Source organism: Cavia porcellus, unplaced genomic scaffold, assembly GCF_034190915.1.
Source record: "Cavia porcellus strain 051 isolate PalLab524CR breed Dunkin Hartley unplaced genomic scaffold, mCavPor4.1 scaffold_22, whole genome shotgun sequence".
Taxonomy (NCBI): Eukaryota; Metazoa; Chordata; class Mammalia; order Rodentia; family Caviidae; genus Cavia; species Cavia porcellus.
Window position 1 is genome coordinate 33,358,666 of NW_026947505.1, and position 19,272 is coordinate 33,377,937.

Below are 19,272 nucleotides of genomic sequence, written 5' to 3' on the forward strand. Positions count from 1 at the left end.
ATAGACACACAATGATGATGGCAGGACACGGGGCACAGTTCTGCTACAGGGAGTTAGAGGATGCAGGATGGCATCAGGAATTAGGTATCCAGAAGGCCAGCATGGAAACATAAAGCCAATTGCTTATAGCACACAAGTTAGAAGGGTAGCACTAAAGTCAGCTGACTTGGGTTTAAATCAGTGGTGTTCTGGTAAATGCAGAACCGCCACCCTCTCTGAAACACACGACCTCCTGATTTGTAGCATTTGCAGATTTCCATGGTATAAATACTCTGAACATACTAAAATTTGACTTAGCGTGTTGATAATTCAACCTAACTGCTATGATCCAATATATATTTTTTTTTACTATAACACATGTGGACATTTAATTGCCAAAGTAGTGGCACTGAGAGGTCGTAAGGTTTTAAGAAATGTCTGATAGTCATCCATGGTGGTACATGCCTGTGATTTCAGGTACTGGGAAGGCTGTGGCAGTAAGATGAAATATTTGACGCTAGCCTGCCTAGCATTTGCTGACTTTAAAAATAAAAAAAAGAGCTGCAGTGTAGTTTGGTTGCAGAGCAACGGTAGGCTCAATCCCTAGCCCCATAAAAGACAGCAAGTGGGAAGGGATTAATGCCATGCCTACGTGACTGTGTTAATTCTTAAAAAGCACCTTGTTTTGAATCAGATCCATCCTCCTTGCCCTTTTTGTTTGGTACATGCTCACTCTCTTCCTGACTCCCACCACGTTGAAAACCAGCACTAGCCTTCCCTAGATACAGCTGCCTGATCTTGGACTTCCCGGCCTCCAGAACCGTGAACCAACTAAGCTCCTCTTTCTTATAAATTTCCCTGTGCCAGGCATTGTTATAAAAACAGAAAATGGTCTAAGACAACAACTGACTAGCACAGTTCCTAAAAATTTAAAAATCGGCCCAGAACCATTTAGACTCAGCTAGCACACTCCACTGACTGGAATCCACTCTGTTACTTACTAGTTGTGTGAACACAGCTTTGTAATTTAACCTCTATCATCCTTGGGGGGGTCTCATGTGCAAAAATGGCATCATAAGGTCTCTGCCAGAAGGATGCTGTCAACATTAAATGAGATTGCATGTGTGTGGCAGAATCTCTCTTGCTGCAGGAAGAGAAAGTGACCGAACACTCAAGCTGTTTTAACTCTGCCACCACACCTGTGGCTAGGTCATGCTTCCCATGGGCTGCTCTCAGGGTGAGATCAAGCGAGGTAAGAAGTCTAAGACAGGTTCATTCCTGTACGGCATAAGAATTGTCTGATGAGAGACTTAGGCTCGAAGACGCCTTTTGCCTGTCTGAAACATTCTTGGAACTATCCCGTAGTCTGAAGACTCTGTTCTTCACAGGGATCAAATCTATAGTTGGTCCAATAGTTTTTTTTCTTTCACATGCATCTCTCTCAATAAATCTCTTGTATTTTCAATTTCTTCTTAGCTTCTCCTCCCCTCCTCTTTCCCCACTTCCTCTTTCTCTTCCTGCTCCTCCTTCACCTCCCTGCCCTCTCTTCTGGGTCTCATTATGTATTACAGGCCGCCCTTGGGCTCACTATGTAGTTCAAGGCTGGCTTCAAACTCACAATCCTCTTGCCTCTGTTTCTTAAAGGACTTTAGCTTGCTAACTCCTTTGGATCTGTACACAGTAAGTACTGAATAAGTATTTTTAAAATGCTTTGTAGAATCCCTTACCCCTTACTTTCTGAGAACTTGGTTCCTCCCTTGATCAGTGATCCTGAGAGAGAACACTAAGGATGCTCATCACTAAAATGCCTCTGCAGGCCTCACTAGGACAAAGGGGACCAGATTTCCCCGCATTATCTTCATATTTCTATGTCTCTCTTGTCTGCTGCTCACATTCATTTGGCTTTTTCCCTTATCACTAAATGGAAATTGATCTGCCAAGATCACTTAGTCTTGTCATATTTTAAATCCAATGGTCATATGTTCTATTCTTATTTTATATAAACCATCTGGAAGCTTCTGACATTGATGAACAATGTTCCTGCCTCAAAACTTTTCTCTCCTTACTCTGTGACCTGTCATTCCTATGTTGTTCCATTTTGGGGACTTTTAAACAGTCTTCGACTTCTCAACTCTTCAATGAGTGCTAAAAATGGGTGAACCACAGGGTCTCTATGCTCATCCTCAATAAACACCCAGAGATTTAGTTCAACAACTTCAGCAAATAATTACTGAATCGATGTGCTAACTGGACCTCAACCCTCATGGAGTTTATGTTGTAGTGGATGAACTGCTGCCTCTTTAGAAGCTTAAGCTTCTAATTTCAAACACCCAGCAGCCTTCTCTTCATGAATGGAGGTCTCATTGCTAAGTACTTCAAGCACCTGAAACTCAGCATATGCAGAGTAGAACTCCTTTTTTCTTGACCCTCTGTGCCTTTCTTTCCTACCATCAGCAGCATCATCCATCAAATCGCTCCATCCAGAAACCTACAGTCATCCTTAACTACTCTTTCATCCTTAAGTTTCAACATCTTTTAATGACCATACCCACCTGCAACTGGTTAAGTACTCCATGAGGACAAACATTTAGTCTAGGCTGGGGATTTAGCTCAGCGGCATAAGTGCCTGCCTTATATAATCACTCACAAAAAAATTGTTGATTTTACATTATAGAGATGTCCATCTATGACTCTTGGTCTCCTCCACAGTAACAACCCTTACTCCGAACCAAAATAATTTATCTTGTTTTACTCCAAATATCTTTATTTTGCTCAAGTAAAAATTCTATCATGCAAATCCTATCATTCCCTGTCCCTTAGAACGCTTCACTGTCTTTAGCATGGCATTTCAGGAGCTTAAGGTAAATCTTCAAGGCCTTTGAAGACTGAGCTCCCGCCCACCTCTCCAGTTTCACAGCACACTCCTGCTTGCTATGCTCTGCTCATATGAGGTTCTTGTACCACTCTAACCTATGTACATACTGTTCCCACAGCCTGATCACCTCCTCTAACTCATTGTTCAATGTCTGTCTTGCCTGATAGAATATACACTCTGTGGAGATGGGAATCACATTGGTGTTTTTCATTCGTCCACCCCCAGTTTCATTAGTCCATCCTCAATATCTGCTAAAGGGTTGGCTACAGAGTAGCTGCTCAGCATTTGTTGACAGAAAGAATGAAAAAATTGATCACATCAGTGTATGAACAGACTAAACTACTTTTTTTTTTTTTTTTTTTTTGGTACTGGGGATTGAACTCACGACCTTGCGATTGCAAGGCAGGCACTTAGGCCGCTGAGCTAAATCCCCAGCCTAGACTAAATGTTTGTCCACATGGAGTACTTAACCAGTTGCAGGTGGGTATGGTCACTAAAAGATTTTGACAATAAGAAGCCATATCTATCAGGTTTATTTCTGTTTAAAGGAAAGAACTCAGGAAGAAGAGTTTAAATTTTAAGATGCCTCCAATTTCAGTAATTGGCACTGATGTGCGTGCATGTGTGTGTGTGTGTGTGTGTGTGTGTGTGTGTGTGTGTGTGTGCAGTGGTGACAGGTGGTTCACCTATGGTAATTGGTCCCCTGAGATGACCTGTATATTATTTAATTAGATGATAGTGATATATATATATATATGTATATATACCTCATATACATTTCAAAAATCCATAAAATCCATATATATATATATATTTTTTTTAAACCTTTCATTTTTTTGTAGTCAAACAGCAACTTTTAAAGTATTTATTAGAGCTTCTGGGCTTTAAGTTATACTTAAAAGACCTTATTGACTCTAAAATCATAGAAAATATTTTTCCTGATGTATTGCAGGATTCTTTGTTGTTATTGGTATTGAATTAAAAAGTTAAAGCCATCTGAAATTTGTCCTGTTGCCAGGTGCCATATATTAACCTAATACCTTTTTTTCCATATGAATAACAGATTTCCCAGATGGATAACAGATTAAATATATTTTAAAAATATATATAATTTTTGAAAATTATAGAGGAAATGCTGAGTGATCTTCAAATTTCTAATCTGAAATTTTGTTTGCAATGTTTTAATTAGGAGATTAAATTTTGTTATACACTAATTTGTAAAAGTTCTTATATTTTAATATCTTAAAGAATATTTCGTCATAATTGTAGTAACTACTGTCTCCTTTGATTTGCCTTTTAACATTATTTATAATTTTTGTGTAATAAACTTATTTTACATAAGGAAAAATTTAGTGATTTTTTTCCCCATTGCCTGTACATATAACCTCGATCCCTGAGGGATTGTTATATACTTTCATGATTGTATATTCTTCATAACTTCCTCACTTTTCACCTTTAACCTTTTAAATTGTTCTGGAATTTATTTTGATATATGTGGGGTTAAAGAGTACCTTTAGCAAAACAATCCAGTATCTTTTTCTAATGTCTTTTTGACTAGCCCCTCCTTTCTCTGCTGGCTCATGATGCTATTTACTAATCAGAATTTTATGGAGGCATTGTACATTCATATGTGGTTATAATGCCTTTTTATTTTTTGTCTTTTTCATTTTTATCGGTACCAGGGATCGAACTCACGACTGCCTGCTTGCAAGGCAGGCGCTTGTGCCTCTGAGCTAAATCCCCAGCCCCTATAATGCCTTTTTGATTAAATACTAACGACAATATTCAATCACAATGAGAGCTACATTTCACTTAGGAAGCAGGAAGACACAGAATAATTTTTAGCACGGAAATGACAATGTCATATTTGTACCCTACATGCTTTGACTATGGACTGGGAACAGAGGTACTGGCGACATGTTGAAGGACTTGTTGGCTTTTGTACAGTCCAGATGGGCAATGTTAAGTGCTTTGATGATGACCACAGGCGTAGAGGCCCCAGGCTGGTGGACACTCTGGTGGCAGCCTCACATCCTGCAACTACTGCCACAGCCACAAGCTTCGCAGAGAAGCATCCCCAGAGCACCAAGCATCAGCAGCTCATCGTATTTCTTGCTTTCTACTCCTTCTATGACACCCATTGCAATCCACCTGGTACTCACGTGTGCGCAGTCCAGATGTAAGGGAATACACGTTTCAGGGCAAACCTGACCAACAGCAGACAGACAGAAGGTAAATGCTCTCCTTTTTCTTCCCTGAGGCAGACAAATCCTGGGGCAAATTCCACACTGCTCTGAACAGTCCTGGGGGCCTGGGTTATTTTCTGTAGTAATAATCAATTTAGAGATTCACCTTTGCACTGGTTTTCCTTCTATGTCCGTATCTTCCTCTAATCCCCTGTTCCTATCTCCTGGGGTTGCCAGCCAAGTTTTTCCACTTTCCACTGGCCCAGACCTCAGGACTCTGCTTCCAGGAGGATCCTCAGCTAAGATAGAGGCTGCCATGGTGTGATTATGGTTTGTCCCCTCCAAAACTAGTGTTGAAATTTTCCACCGCAGCAGTGTTGGAAGGCAAAATCTAGCAAACTGTTTGGTCAGCGTTGGTTGAGACTAGTTTTATTGCCTTGGTTCTGGTCACCTTTCTTAATCTCACGGGTTTTTACTATGGTCACTTTGGACTGCCATCAGTCATATTTGTGATGTACAAATTCTCTCCTTTTTTGTTGAATTTGATAATTTTCTTTTATGTATCTGCTGACTCATAAGTCTCATCCAAGAGTTTCATTAATTTCAAAAACTGAGAGGATTTTATCCTCTATGATGGGGTAAAGAGGCAGCCACCTTATTATAAAAGTTGGGCCAAAGTTACTTTCTTCTTTCCTTCAAAAAAAGATGAATATGGAAACGATTGGCTGAATGTTGCTTCTGCTTTGTAAAATGAAATGCAGAGTCCTCTTTTAGGAGGCCAATGGGCAGATGAGGTTCCTGCACAACTGTTTTCTGAAAACTCTGATTCTCATGAAACTGAGTAGGCTTTCATTTAAATTCTTTCACACAGCATGAATATTTGCATGGGTTTAGGATCAGAAGAAAAGAGCTGTCTGTTCCTAGGGGCTGCATCATTTCGTAGCTGGTTGAGCCCCACCTGTTCCATCCCCTCTTGGCTGCTTTCCTAAGATGAATAAAGATGTCACACAGCATGAAATCAAACTTCCTCTTAAATGTCCACCAATTCACATTTACTGGTATCATTTCTATTCTATTTGTGGTGCTCATTCATCAATCATAAAGGGGATCAGAAGTAGTTTGCTAAATTATGCTCTGCAAATCTGATTATGAATCAGGACCATCATAATATCCAGGCTTGATGAGTTAGTCTATAATTTTCCCAGGCAATTAAATGTTTTACTATTAAAAGCCACGTTTGACCTTTGAATTGCATTTCAGGAGACTAGGCATCTGTAATACTTATTTCTATCTAACATTGTCCCAAAGCTCTGAGGCACTTGGCACACCCTTGGCTCCCCATCCTTCCACCCCATTTAGCCCCCTAGTTGAATAATGTCCTTGTGTTGACCTCTCCATCATGCTCATACTTTATGCGGAGACCCCTGATATAGTAAACATGGTGACAATGGCCAACTATTCCCTCTTATTATCTATGTGTCCTGTAGTCAAAAGTATTTAGTCTTGTCCTACAATTTCCAGCCATTAGAGGGCAAGGCTGCTGCAGCTAACAGGCTCTGAGACTTGTTTTGAAAGAGTCTGAGTAGATCGGGTATTTTTTTCCAATTATACACTATCTAATTCAATTTACTTTATTAGAAAAACTGCCAGCTATTTCATGTTAATATTGACATTTTCATAAGTACTTGCAATTAGAAATCAAGCTGAGATTCCAATAAATCTCTTAGATGTTTTACACTTACTTTCTTTGTATCCTGCCTTTGCAAAATATTTTTAAGAACATGTTTGGAGGTCACTCCACCTTTGGGGAGTTTGTACTGTGTATGTAAAAACAGTTGAGCAGAGGAAAAAAATACTGCAAATGGCAAAAACAAATTGAGAACAATGATAGTGGTGTTTAAACTTCTGCAAAGTAGAATATGAAACTCAAAATTATACCAGATAAATGGAGCCATGAGAGAATATATGTGCACCCATGTTTAATAGAAGCACAATTTATAATGGCTAAGTCTTGGAAGCAACCCAAATGCCCATCAACTAAGGAATAAATAAAAAAGGTAGTATTTTTATATAATGGAATAATACTCAGCCATAAAGAATGATAAACTCGAGGCTTTTATAGTTGTATGGATGCAACTAGAAACCATACTCAACTGAAATAAATCAGACTTAAATGTGTAAACACTATTATTGTCTCACTAGTATAAGAAACTGGAAAAGTAAATAAGATCTAAAAGTTATAATAGATACAGTAAGAGGGAAAGAAACTGCTCAAAGGAAAATTATATTGTTTGATCAATCTCGTATGCCTGTATCTGGTAGCCTGAGCAATTACTTTGAGGATAAAAATATGCAATACAGCAACTATTGTTAAACTGCTATCATCTTGTTTTGAAATTCTCTGTCACCAGAGAATTCTGTTTTTTGTTGTTATTGTCATTTTGCTTTTGTTGTTGTTTCTTGATTTTTCTGTTTTTTCTCTTTTTAATAAAAAAATGGAGCTATGAGTTTTTCACTTTAAATAGAACTCCGCCCCACTGGTTTTTCAAATAGTAAGCCCTCCACTGCATTTAGAGGACTTTGTTTTACTTTTTTTCATACTAGAATCAAACTCATGACCTTGTGTTTGCCAGGCAGGCGCTTGTACTGCTGAGCTAAATCCCCAGCCTCTAGAGAACAGTTCTTGATTGCATTTAAAGTATATTTTTATTTGCCCACATCACTTTACTTAGAATTTATAAGTCTTTGAATTGGCCTGCATTTCAAGAATGTCACATGTCTCCCTGAAGAGATGGCAATAGATTCCAAGTGCCCTATCACCCTAAATAAAAGAATACCCACATGTTAAAATACTTTATTCATCAAAGCGCTCACTCTCTGATTTATTGCCTCAAGCATAGCTTCTAATATGAGATCTTAAATGCATAGTACAATATACTCTTTGGCTTCTCAGTAATAAATATTATCCACTTTAATTTAGAATACCTGTCTGAAGACATAGATAGGAAACTCATAAATATGACAGATAGTGCATTACATCATCAAACTTCTTTAATGATATTTATTTGCATATTATCAATCAAAAGCCTAGAAAAGAGACGATTTTCTAAGCAAAATAGAATACAAGTTTTTCCAAATCAGCAAATGATAGGGTAAACGTCCATAAGATATATAGAGATTTTCTCTTTCAGAGAAAACAGCTCTTGCTAATTCAGCCAAGAATGGATGTGTGATGAATTCATCACTAGTTCTCAGCTTATCTATCTGTTGGGGTCACTTCTGGAGCCTTTGAACCAATCTACAGGAGCGTGAGCTAGGCATTGGTGGTTTGGAAAGCCTCCCCAGGTTAGCAGAGTCAGCCTGCAAACCAAATGCTAGACACCTGCCTCAGCAGGGGTGCTGAGCTGAGCCCAGTGCTGGGGACGCAGCTGCAGCCCTTTCTGATGACTCAGAGAGGGGCGGGGACCACAGCAGATGAACTCAGCTGTCCGGGGGCCAGCAGGATGCACCTGGCTTTGCTCTGGCAGCCTGGTGGTAGATGGTCCTGACTGGACCCTATTTGGAGGAAGCAGGTCAGGGAGACCTGCCTTGGGAGCCACTGGAGAAATGCAATGCAGAGGTGTGTCCCTCCAGGGACATCTGTAAAGATACTTCACCATTCCCAACCTCCTTGAAACTCTCTGCTCCAGCCAAATGGGCGGCTCACCATGGCTCAGCCTGCTTCTGTGTGTTTTCTAAGATGTCACTTTATCTCAACAATTCCCCGTGTGCCTCCTCAGTCTTAACCCTGCCATGCTTTCTCATCTAACCCTAAAGACTCAGCACGTGGCTCTTCTAGAAAGCTGCCACCAACAACCCCAGGGCCTCCTGATTTCTTTCCTTGGCTCATGTCTCAGGTTGCCAGGTGCCTGTGTTATTCTTTTGTGAACTGAACCCGAGCCAGCCACCAGCCATACAGAGCTGTTCTCTCTCTCCTATTACTGTTAAACTTTTCATGTTTGGGTCTTCTGTGGCTAACCAGGGGATGGTTCTGACTCTGCAGATTCTCTCCCGCTGCCACCCTTCCCCATCTGGAGCTGCAGCCTGCATGTTGATGGTCTGCAGTACCTGGTCATACATCCGCAGGAGCCTCTAACTTCCTTCCACATCTACTTGAAGCCCTTTCTCGACTCTAAGTTGCCAATGTCACTCCTCCTCTAAAAATGTAAAAGTGAAATATCATGTAAACATGGCTCTTTTACTGTAAATCTCCTAATATGTGGCCTGGGAGGCCCTATCAGGCCTAATCACCACCTGCCCATGTTACGAGACTTAGCTCTTTTCTTGCTCTGTCAGCGTCTCCTGCTCAGCCCCCTTGGTTCTTTCCCATGTTCACTGTGCTCCACTGCCACAGTGCCTTTGCATGTGCTCTTCCCTGTGGTGGGATATAGTCTCCTCTCTTTCCCTTCAGATCAATCATTGCTTTTCTGATCTACACTTGTTACCTGCCCCACTCCAGGCCTAGAAAGTGCTGTATTTCTCTGCATTATAGGGTGTAAAGTACTTGCTATTTCACATGTATTGATGTGGGGATTAATGTTTATTTCTCTGGTAAAACTCTGAGCTCCATCAAGTCAAAACAGTGCTATGGTTACTCAATATTTTATCTCCAGTTTCTATAAGAGTGACTGTCCCACAGCAAATATGAAGGCAATACTTACTGAATCAATGAATGCAGCAGAGTGGATGGATGCGTGGACGACAGGAAGTTAGGAGAAGGAATATGTGACAGAATATTTGATTTGCCCATTGGTTTTGCAGATGAGGGACAGGAAAGGCACTGTCTGATATCACTGCACGGCAGTATGACATGGCACAATGCAGATGTGTGTTCCCCACCTTTTTGGGGAACACGAGTTCCCTCAGTACCATAACATATCTGCACCCTAATCCCTGGGACTTGTAACTATGTTCCTTTTATGGCAAAAGAGACTCTACAGATGTTAATAAGGTTGTGGTCTTGAGATGAAGACATTATCCTGGATTTCCGGGGTGGACCTACTCTGAAGATGTAACTCTTTCAAAGTGAAGACCCTTCTCATATGAGTTAGACCAATAAGACGGAAGAGGGACTCTTTCCCTGGCTTCGAAAACGGAGGAAGGGGGCCATGGTCTAAAGTATAGCCCCAAGGAAACAGGAGCAGCCGTCAGGCTAACATGAAAATGGGATGTAAGTGTTACAGGCTCAGGAAGCGGATTCTGCCAACCCCTTCTACGAGGGAGGAAGAACTGGCGCCTCCTGTGGAGCCCAGGTGTCCAACCTCTTGTCTTGCCAAAGCTGCAACTCAGAGGAACTGTCTGGGGACACATAACATAGTTACTATATAGAAGCAGCAAAACCCCCAAGATATCCTTTATTGCATTTGTAACATTAGCAACCCTGTATATGTAATTACAAGATATCCTGAGCAAAAATTATTTAAAACATAGTTGTACTTCCCATACCACTTAGGCTAAAAAACTTTTCAACTTATTGTTTTACAAAATAACACAATGAGCCCAAGTTTAATAATTAGATAAGAAATCTTACATGTCTGCTTAATAATAATAAATGCCTGTCTTTGCAAAACACACATGCATAGCAGGCTGAAATATCATTGCTGGTCAGCTTTCATTTGCTAAGTTTCACAAGTGCATAAGAAGTGTGACACTTGCAGGTGTTGGATGGACAGTGATCTGGCACAAGAAATGGAGTTGTACTGTCCTGTATCCTCCTGTACATAGTTCTCTATTGTCACTTAAGCTCTCTGTACTCAAATACCACACAGTTGGGTCAAGAAATATGTTGCTAAAACCACACAATAATGTTCAAAGTTTATGACCTTGTGGGATTGCACTATTATCTAGGGCTGCACAGCTGTGGGTTGTGGGTCAGCCCTACCTGCCTTAGGGTCTCCAGAAAGGAGCACAGTGCTGCCAGTACCTTGGTTTTAGCCTGGTGAAACCATATCGCATTTCTGACCTCAGATTGTAAGGTGATGCTTCTGTTGGTAAAGCCACCAGGTGCATGGTCAACTGTTATCACAGCAGCAATGGGAACCAACACAGACACTTCAGCTACAGGTGGCTACATGCTGTTCCATCTGCCATCTTCGACAGGAGCAAAGAGGAGATGTGTTTCAGTGGCAGCCAAACATGCCCCATGAGGTGCAGCACAAACTGAATCATTCTTAGGAGCCTGACTATGAGGTACAGAGACACTAGGTGGTGACTGGTCAGTAAGTGACTGATGGCAGCTAGAAACCAAGGCAGCCCAGGGCACTAATGTACCTCATCACCAGAACGGAGTCCATTCTAAACAACACCTAGTTGCTCTGTAGGAAGTGGGCAGTGCTGTGACTGATGCTCTTCCTGTGTAGCCTGGGTCTGCCTGGCATTTCCTGATCTTTGCTGCAGCCATGGTCCTTGGTCCTCATGACCACATACATGTGTATTATGATTTCTCCATCCCATGCCCTCTGTTCCTTGGAGCAAGCAAAGTGAATCTTAGGTCCTAGCATTTAATGTGGCCGGACACATCTTTCCCTTCTTTGTGGTTGGATTCTTGACCCCACTGTGCTTCTCTGAGCCCACCTCAGCAGTCTGTCAGGAGGGTGCTGGATAGTGCTGATGCCCAGGGGAGGAATGGAGGAAACAGATGCTGTGCACTACTATGAGGGGACGAGCATGCTAACTCCCATATATAGCTGTTTTGTGGCAAATCAGAAGGTGTCTCATGGCATTCTATTCTCCTCTCCCAAGACTTCTAGCTCACTCTCATTCTTTCTTCTTTTCTCCAAAATCTCTTAGTTGTTCCAGTTTTCTCCTCCTTCTCTCCAATTCACTCATCTTCTTCTCTGTTTGGCCCAAGTCCCTAAGAATACGGCAGGTTTTCCACTCTCCACAAATGGCCTCTGGTTCTAAAAACACCTGCAACAAACAGACTCTGAAGACTGTCTCTGAAGCTGCAGCTCCTCCCTTGCCCATGCCTCTGGATGCTCTGGTCCCTGTGGTGGAGCATTCAGGGCCAGCATGCCTTCCCCCACCCCTCAGAGGGGAGGATGTGCCACGTAGGACTTTACAACCCAGTGCCTACATCAGCTCCAAGTAAATAAACACAGGACAAATGTCTGCCAGCAGGCTGGGATCAAAACGCATCTCCAGCTGCTGGGAACACAAAGAGAAACAGTTTCCTTAGAAACTGTTCCCCAGGGAAGGGGTCTTGTGAGGCCATCGGAGTGCTCAGCAGTGACACACCTGATGGCTCAGGGCATAGGCCCACATGTCCCCAGCCCCATGTGAACTGTAGACGCTGTGGGGCTCCTGAGCAGAGATGGTCTACGTCTTCCGGAAACACAGTCCTTTTGATTTGAGTGCTACCAGCTATCTCCTGAGCTGCCACCAAAAACAAAAGGATCATTTTCAGACCACAGGGATTCACTAAAAGAGCTACTATAGCTTAGATCAAGAATGTCCCCCAATGACCTCACCCAGAGTGACTGGAAGGTGACCGAAATATAGTGGGCAAGGCAGCTGACTTGGGAGGTGGGTTCTGGTTGGAAGAGGCAGGTTACTGGAGATGTGACCTGGAAGGGTCTATTTTCCTCCTTAGCTCCTGGCCACAACGATGTGAGCAGCTTTTCTGCCATCCAGCCCCTTCTATCATGCACTTCCTGCCTTGGAGACAGCAACTATGAACTGAAAATATGAGCTAAAATTAACCTCTCCTTCAAGTTGCAAGTGTCAGATACTGTGTCCAGCAATGAAAAAAATGACAAAGATAAGAGCAAAGGGAATGGAAGCATGAAGACTGAAATGTGTTCAGGACATTTTTAGCTCACTGTGCACTTGTGTGTAGACTGTGCAACTGATTCTCTTAACAAGCCTGGAGTGCAGGTAAGGGACCTAATGTGATCCTGCTGTACAGAAGAGACAGAAAAGGCTCACAGAGCTCAATCACCAGCTGAGTCACCAGCTATGGTGTAAGAAAGGAGCATAAGTACACTAAGTGCTAGGCTGCTATCATAGCCTGCAACCAGAGGCCAAATTTGAACTAGCTGGACATTCTGAGCATTACTTCCTTTCTTTCAATGAGTCAAGAAACAAAGGTACTTTCTGAAACACTTAAAAAACAAATGATCCAAATTTCTTACTAGTTTTCTTTCTTTAGGAAAAATGATGCTCCAGGAACGGAGGCAAAACCCAAGGATTCATTCACAAGACAGCCAACAGTGACCAGGACCGAGTGGAAATTTCCACACACCAGGGTTTCACGTGTATGCTTCCAGAGCCGAAGGACCTCTAGTGTCCAAGATGTTCAAGCAGATTAAAATGCACAGCTTTCTGAAAACCTTTGCTGACTCTGGCCAACTTTCAGGCTTCTCCAGAATCCAATGGGGCCAACATGATTCACTGAATTCTTTATGAATTAAGGAGCTGTAAATTACGCATCTTTTCTTTGAAACATGCATTACTTTCCACACTTTACAGCCAAACCGAATGAATAGTATCACAGAGCCAGTTTTGTCTCTGGGAAAATGTTCTCCCCTCTCCCTGGTCTTCCTGCAGGCTGGTGAGGTGGCAGTGATGGTTGAGGAAGCGACCCAACTTGCCTTTTTTTTTTTTTTGAGTTTGAAAGTGCGAAGTGATGTCTGTGCAAACGATTTCACTGTGAAAGTTTTAAGACCGAGTTGCAGGCAAAGAGCAAGTACAAATTACACATGTGTAACCGGCCAAGCAAAAGGAACAGCAGGAGAAATCCATTTCTGGGGAAGTCTGGAAAGTGGAGGGGCTTGGAGGAATGCAATGCCTGTCCTCCCTGGAAGTCACAGCAATGGTTTGTCCTTCAAGGTCATTCATTCTTTCTTGGATGGCATCCTGCGTTAATACTCCGCTGCCCCAGAAACAAAGCAGCCCACGCTCCAGCTAGAGGAGAGGAACATGTGTGGGGCTGTGTTCAAGTGGGCCCGGGCTCAGGTGGCTCTCAGACAAAAAGGAGTCGACTGTGGACATGGGTTCTGGCTCTAGACAAAGAAATGAGCCTATGGCCACGGCTTTGCAACAGGGTGGCTGCTAACAGGTGACTATATCTGTGTTTTCACTCATTTATTTAAAGATTATTCTCTGTAAAATGTCAAAAAGGATAGTTTGGAAAGAAACAGAAAGTTTGGGAAAACCTAGCTGCTTCCAGAAAATACAAAGAACAGCCGTAAGATGCTTAAGCATTTAAAAGATTGTTTTACCACAACAAGAGGTGCAGATGTGGTTATATAAAATGATTTTGGTCAAAAAGCATGGTTCTTGGTCCTGTCCTCTTCCAGGTGCCTTACCATTCAAGAAGTGAGACAGAAGATTTGCCTGGCTTCAACCCCTGCAGACCCAGACCCTCCTAGACTCAGGATCCTCCCTGCAGTTGTCAGGCGGGAGTACCCTCATCACCTGCAAAGCCTAGATCCTTTCACTATTTCAGTATTTTTTCAAACCACTGGCCTTGGAGATACTGACCCTTCCCATCTCCAGAAAGCTCTGAATCCCCGAACTGTGCACTATGCAGCTCTTCAAGGCTCGCAACTGTGGGCAGATTGCTAACTTCTGGCAATGGGGTAAAGTATGAGGCTTTTGAGCACTGAGATCTGCAATCATGTGGGAATCAGCTGACTGACCTTGGCCAGCACCTGTCCTATGAGTGTGTGTGTGGCGTGTGGCGTGGTCCCTAAAGGATACGCTGTGTAGTTAGGGCCAATACCCTTCTCAGCCCTCGCTGCAGGCCAGGCCTTGCTGATGAGACAGTGTCTCCTCACAGCTGCCCAAGCCCCACAGAGGCATAAACAACACCCTCTTCTGAGTTACAGAAGTGACCACCCAGGTTTGCCAAAATGAGGATGGGCTCTGGCAGGGGCAATTTTATTTCATAGGATCAAGGAGATGGAATACAAAGTTTCAGCTATTTTTTTTTTAAAAAAAAGCCATTAGGCCATCTTCCAAATAAACAAACTATTCTTGGAACAAGAAAACAGCCTGCTAAGTGGTCAGGCCGGGGCCAGATCATAAAGAAATCAGGCCCACCTTGAGCCCTGCTCACCACTTAACCTCATCCCCTCGATTTTCTACTTGGCTACTTTGTGCCCAAGCTTCCTACAGGCCCATGCCAAGAGAGACCTGATAAGCTTGTCTGACACAGACCTTCCAAAGCACAATATGCACACTTGGAAAGCAGCCTCTTCAAATTACTAAGGGGAGCATTCCTGGCAGGGTGAGATTACTTAGAATCTCTCAGTCAAGTTACATGATCAAGGCAGTTAACAGCACCTCAGAAACACCAGACTTGTGCTCACTATCAACCTGCTGCACTTTAAAAAGATGATCTTAAGTATGAATTTTTTTCTCTCAGTTTGCAAGTTTTCTATTGTGTATGTGAGTATCTATCTATCTATCTATCTATCTATCTATCTATCTATCTATGTTATATGGAATGATTTACAGGATGGCAAAATAACTTGACAGAGTAGGAGAACTAGAGAATTTCTCACCACCTTACAGTGCTACTTGAAGAACAGAATTCCCATGATTCATTTTAATTTCTATGATTCCTCAGCATCATCTGCATTCATTTGATTGTAATTTTCTTAGTATTTAGATTGTCAGAACTTTGAATTATTATTTTTATTAAGTGAAATATATTCTTTTTTCAAAGTATAACTACATTAATCAAAATCTAATACAAAAAACAAACATAATTTGAGGACATTATTCTTCTAGTAAGTACTTCTATGCTCTGAATACATACTTGTCACTGAATTAAAAAAAAAACACATAGCCACATTCATAGCATGTAGTTTAAAGACAAAGATTAGGGCTTTGGCATCAAAGACCAAAAAAAAAAAAAATGTAAAAGTCACTTTAAAAATATACATGAAAATATTCCATTGAAACCATAAGTAACTGGACTAACACATGTTGTACATCCTTTACTTTTGTTCTTGGGACCAGAAATGCTTCAAATTTCAGAACTTTTTTTCCAGATTTTGGAATATTTGCATATATAGAACATCTTGAGAACAGGACGTAAGTCTAATCATGAAATTTATTTAGGTTTCACAGACATTCTATACACATGGCCTGAAGGTCATTTTATCCAATACTTTTGGTTGAGCCTACCTTTTGAATGAGAGCAGTCACATGAGGTCTCACGTGTGGCATTATGTTCATGCTCAGAAAGTTTCAGAATTAGGGACATTGTAAACATTCAGATTAAGGATGTTCAGCTTGTACTGAACCAGGAGTGAAAAACTCTGGCTTTGGTCTCCAGTTCATCAACTACCCGGCAAACAGCCCTGGCTGAGGTGATTTCCAAAAATGCTCTTAGACCCCAAACATGTATTTTTATTACATTTTCAAGAATTAAAAATGGGCACTGTATTGGCCTGTGACCAGTCCTGCTTCTCTGGCTACAGGGCTGAGACTGAGGATTGAACAGTGGGGCAAGGATGCTACTTCCTTTCCACAAAAGACACATTTGCACTGGTGCCTAACACTTTTTGTCATCTTGTCTGGACCGCTTAGCCCAGGATAGACTGGGGGAGCCCAACATCCTTTGTCAGACACAGACTAGGACTTCTACCTCTTAAACACAGGTTCTTGGCTCTTCTGTATGCTTTTGTCAGTACAAGTCACGACGAGATAAGAAATGTTCTTTTTTTGGTACAGGGATTGAACTTATGATTGTGCACTTGCAAAGCACGTGCTTATGCCGCTGAGCTAAATCTCCAGCCCCAAGAAATGTTCTATTGTGGCTCTGGAAAAAGACACATAGCTCTGCCTTCCATAACGTGCTAACAATTTCTGTGTTTTTGCTAACAATAACTGGACTCAACAAACACCTTCAATGGAACTAAGTGTCCCAAAACAAAGTTCAGACAGGCCAACGAATACTGCTACGATAGCATGTGCTGTTGTCGACCCAGAAACAGTCAATCACGGTTGTGCCCCAGCAGGCAGAGAAGTGACTTGCAAGTCCTAGGTCCTTTTGGACTCTTCTGGAATTCGTGGGTAATGAAGAGGCTGAGTGATGAGAACTGTCTAACAGCCCTCTAAGAAAGAACCTAAACACATCTGTTCTTGACCAAGATAGTTCAGATCAGAACTGAGGAATGATTATTTCCCTTCTGGTATCTAAAACTTAGCAGTAAAGACAAGTTGAACAAGGTAAATGAGCAAATTACTTGAAAAAGTGTTAAGATCTGGAGCATCTGGAACAGGTTTTCACCTGTCAAAGGTTCTATCAAAGCTGAGCTTTTTCCAGCCTTCCAGAGCAGCGCAAGACCATTTCTCACATGAACAGGACTTACCAGGTAGCGCTCCTCTTGCCGCATGCTGGGGGTGCGGATCATGTGATTCTGTTCCCCTCTCCAGTCTCCAAAGCGACGGAAAAAATAGTTAGATAAGAACCGGCTGACAGGGTCTCTGATGATGTTGATGTAGACGGGCTGGTCTCCTCCAAACCTAACACACACATGCACATGAACAGGAGCACATTACAACCCATCACTTTGAGAGGAGAATAAAGTCTGCCCTGTAGGTTAACTTGGCATCCAACCCATCTGCTAAGGTGCCAATGAGCACTTGCATAAGCAATCCCAGTGCTTCCTAATGGGCATCTTGTCATCACATGAGAGGTGGAGACAAAGACATCTGAATCACGTCTCTGTTGAGAAGCTGTGAGGACAGTTTCAGAGTACAGGAAACCATGCTCTCTGTCAGAGTCAAGGTGCAGATGTTGTCTGGTTTCCTCACCAAGCATAGGTTTGTTGAGGACAAACAATGTTGTATTGGAATCTGCAGTCTCACTGTGAGGCAGAACCCAGTGGCATACAGGTGGCCTTCAGTGGATGCTTCAATCCACTCGCTAGCTCTGATTGTCTTAATAGATGACATGCCACATCTATAATGTAACTGCAACAGCCCCAGGTGAGGTATTCTGCTGTGAGTGGGTTAGCAGTGGCCAATCTGCCCTGGATACTCACTCTGCACCATGTTCTCAATACTTTACATGGCCAACTCACTGAAGCCTCTGGCACTTGCATGGTGCAGATATCCCAATTATTCCCATTTATTCTTGGTGACACTAACACAGGGCGAAGATGAATGATTTTTGATTGACCCGGGTGATGAATCCAGATGATCTGGTTCCAGAATCTCTATTCTTGACCACAGAAAGTTGAGAAAAGTATCCAGAATGAAATAGAAATCTACACAACTATCCTCTAGTGATGGAAAGTGCATTTAAAGAAAAAAATACATATTTAGATGTTCCATTTTTATTCCTTTCACAAAGGGATCAGGAAACTGCACTGAAAGGTGACCTGAGGACTAGGCCTTCACAAGGCAGGATGACCAGGTCAGCTGAATTCTCCTCAGGGTTCTTCATTATCCCTTTGGACTGCTTGCAGTAGTTCTGAGTAGTTTTGAGGGAACATACTATGGGCAGGGTGGAGGTTTGGTGACTCCCAAAGACCTTATGACCCTGTAGCCTTCTGATGAGGGTGTCTTGACATTCTTCTGGAGTCAGAAAGAGCTTGGAAGAAGCAGACTGACCACCTGGCTCTTGCCCCTCTTTACCTCGTGGACTATATTCACCTTTGGAAACCCAGTCTAGCATTACAATCACATCTTCAGTACACTGTACTTCAGTACACCTCCCTCTTTTCTGCCCTGAGTCCTTCCTCCCCATACCATGTCAAAAGATCTGTCTCTTTCACTGGACTGCAAGTGTCCTGCAGCCAGGGACTACATCATTTAGCATAGTGTGTGGTGCACAGCAGCTGCCCAGCACATAGGAACTGACTGAAGAAATACAGTGAGACCTTGGTTCATGTTGCAAACAGCTCCATTTTCAAGTAAAAGTATTTGACAAAAATTTGCTTCTGTTCACAGATTTCATATCAGCTGACAACCAAGGCCATCTTTTGCATGCAAATATAAATATGGCCATTTCCCCCAAATCGTAAAACAAGTTAAGTTTGTGAACTGGAGCCATATGTTTCAGTTATTATATTTCAGCCTGTTTCACAGAGTCTGTTACCTGAGGAAAGCAGCCACAAGCCATCAATGCTTTTTTCACCCATCAATTCATATAATGTTGAACTGGTTTATTTGCATTTTAAAAGAGGATCCAGAGAGAAGCCTCCAAAGGAATAACTCTCTGGTAGTGACATT

The 19,272-nt window shown here is 42.2% G+C and overlaps 1 protein-coding gene across 1 annotated transcript in view; it reads right to left on the minus strand.

Annotated features, from left to right (window-relative positions):
* Ust (uronyl 2-sulfotransferase) overlaps nt 1–19,272 on the minus strand; it is a 265,424-nt gene that overhangs the window by 78,488 nt on the left and 167,664 nt on the right. The window contains exon 5 of the mRNA XM_063233025.1: nt 17,406–17,559. Coding sequence (XP_063089095.1) covers nt 17,406–17,559 — 154 coding nt within the window. The remainder of the gene's footprint in view (nt 1–17,405; nt 17,560–19,272) is intronic.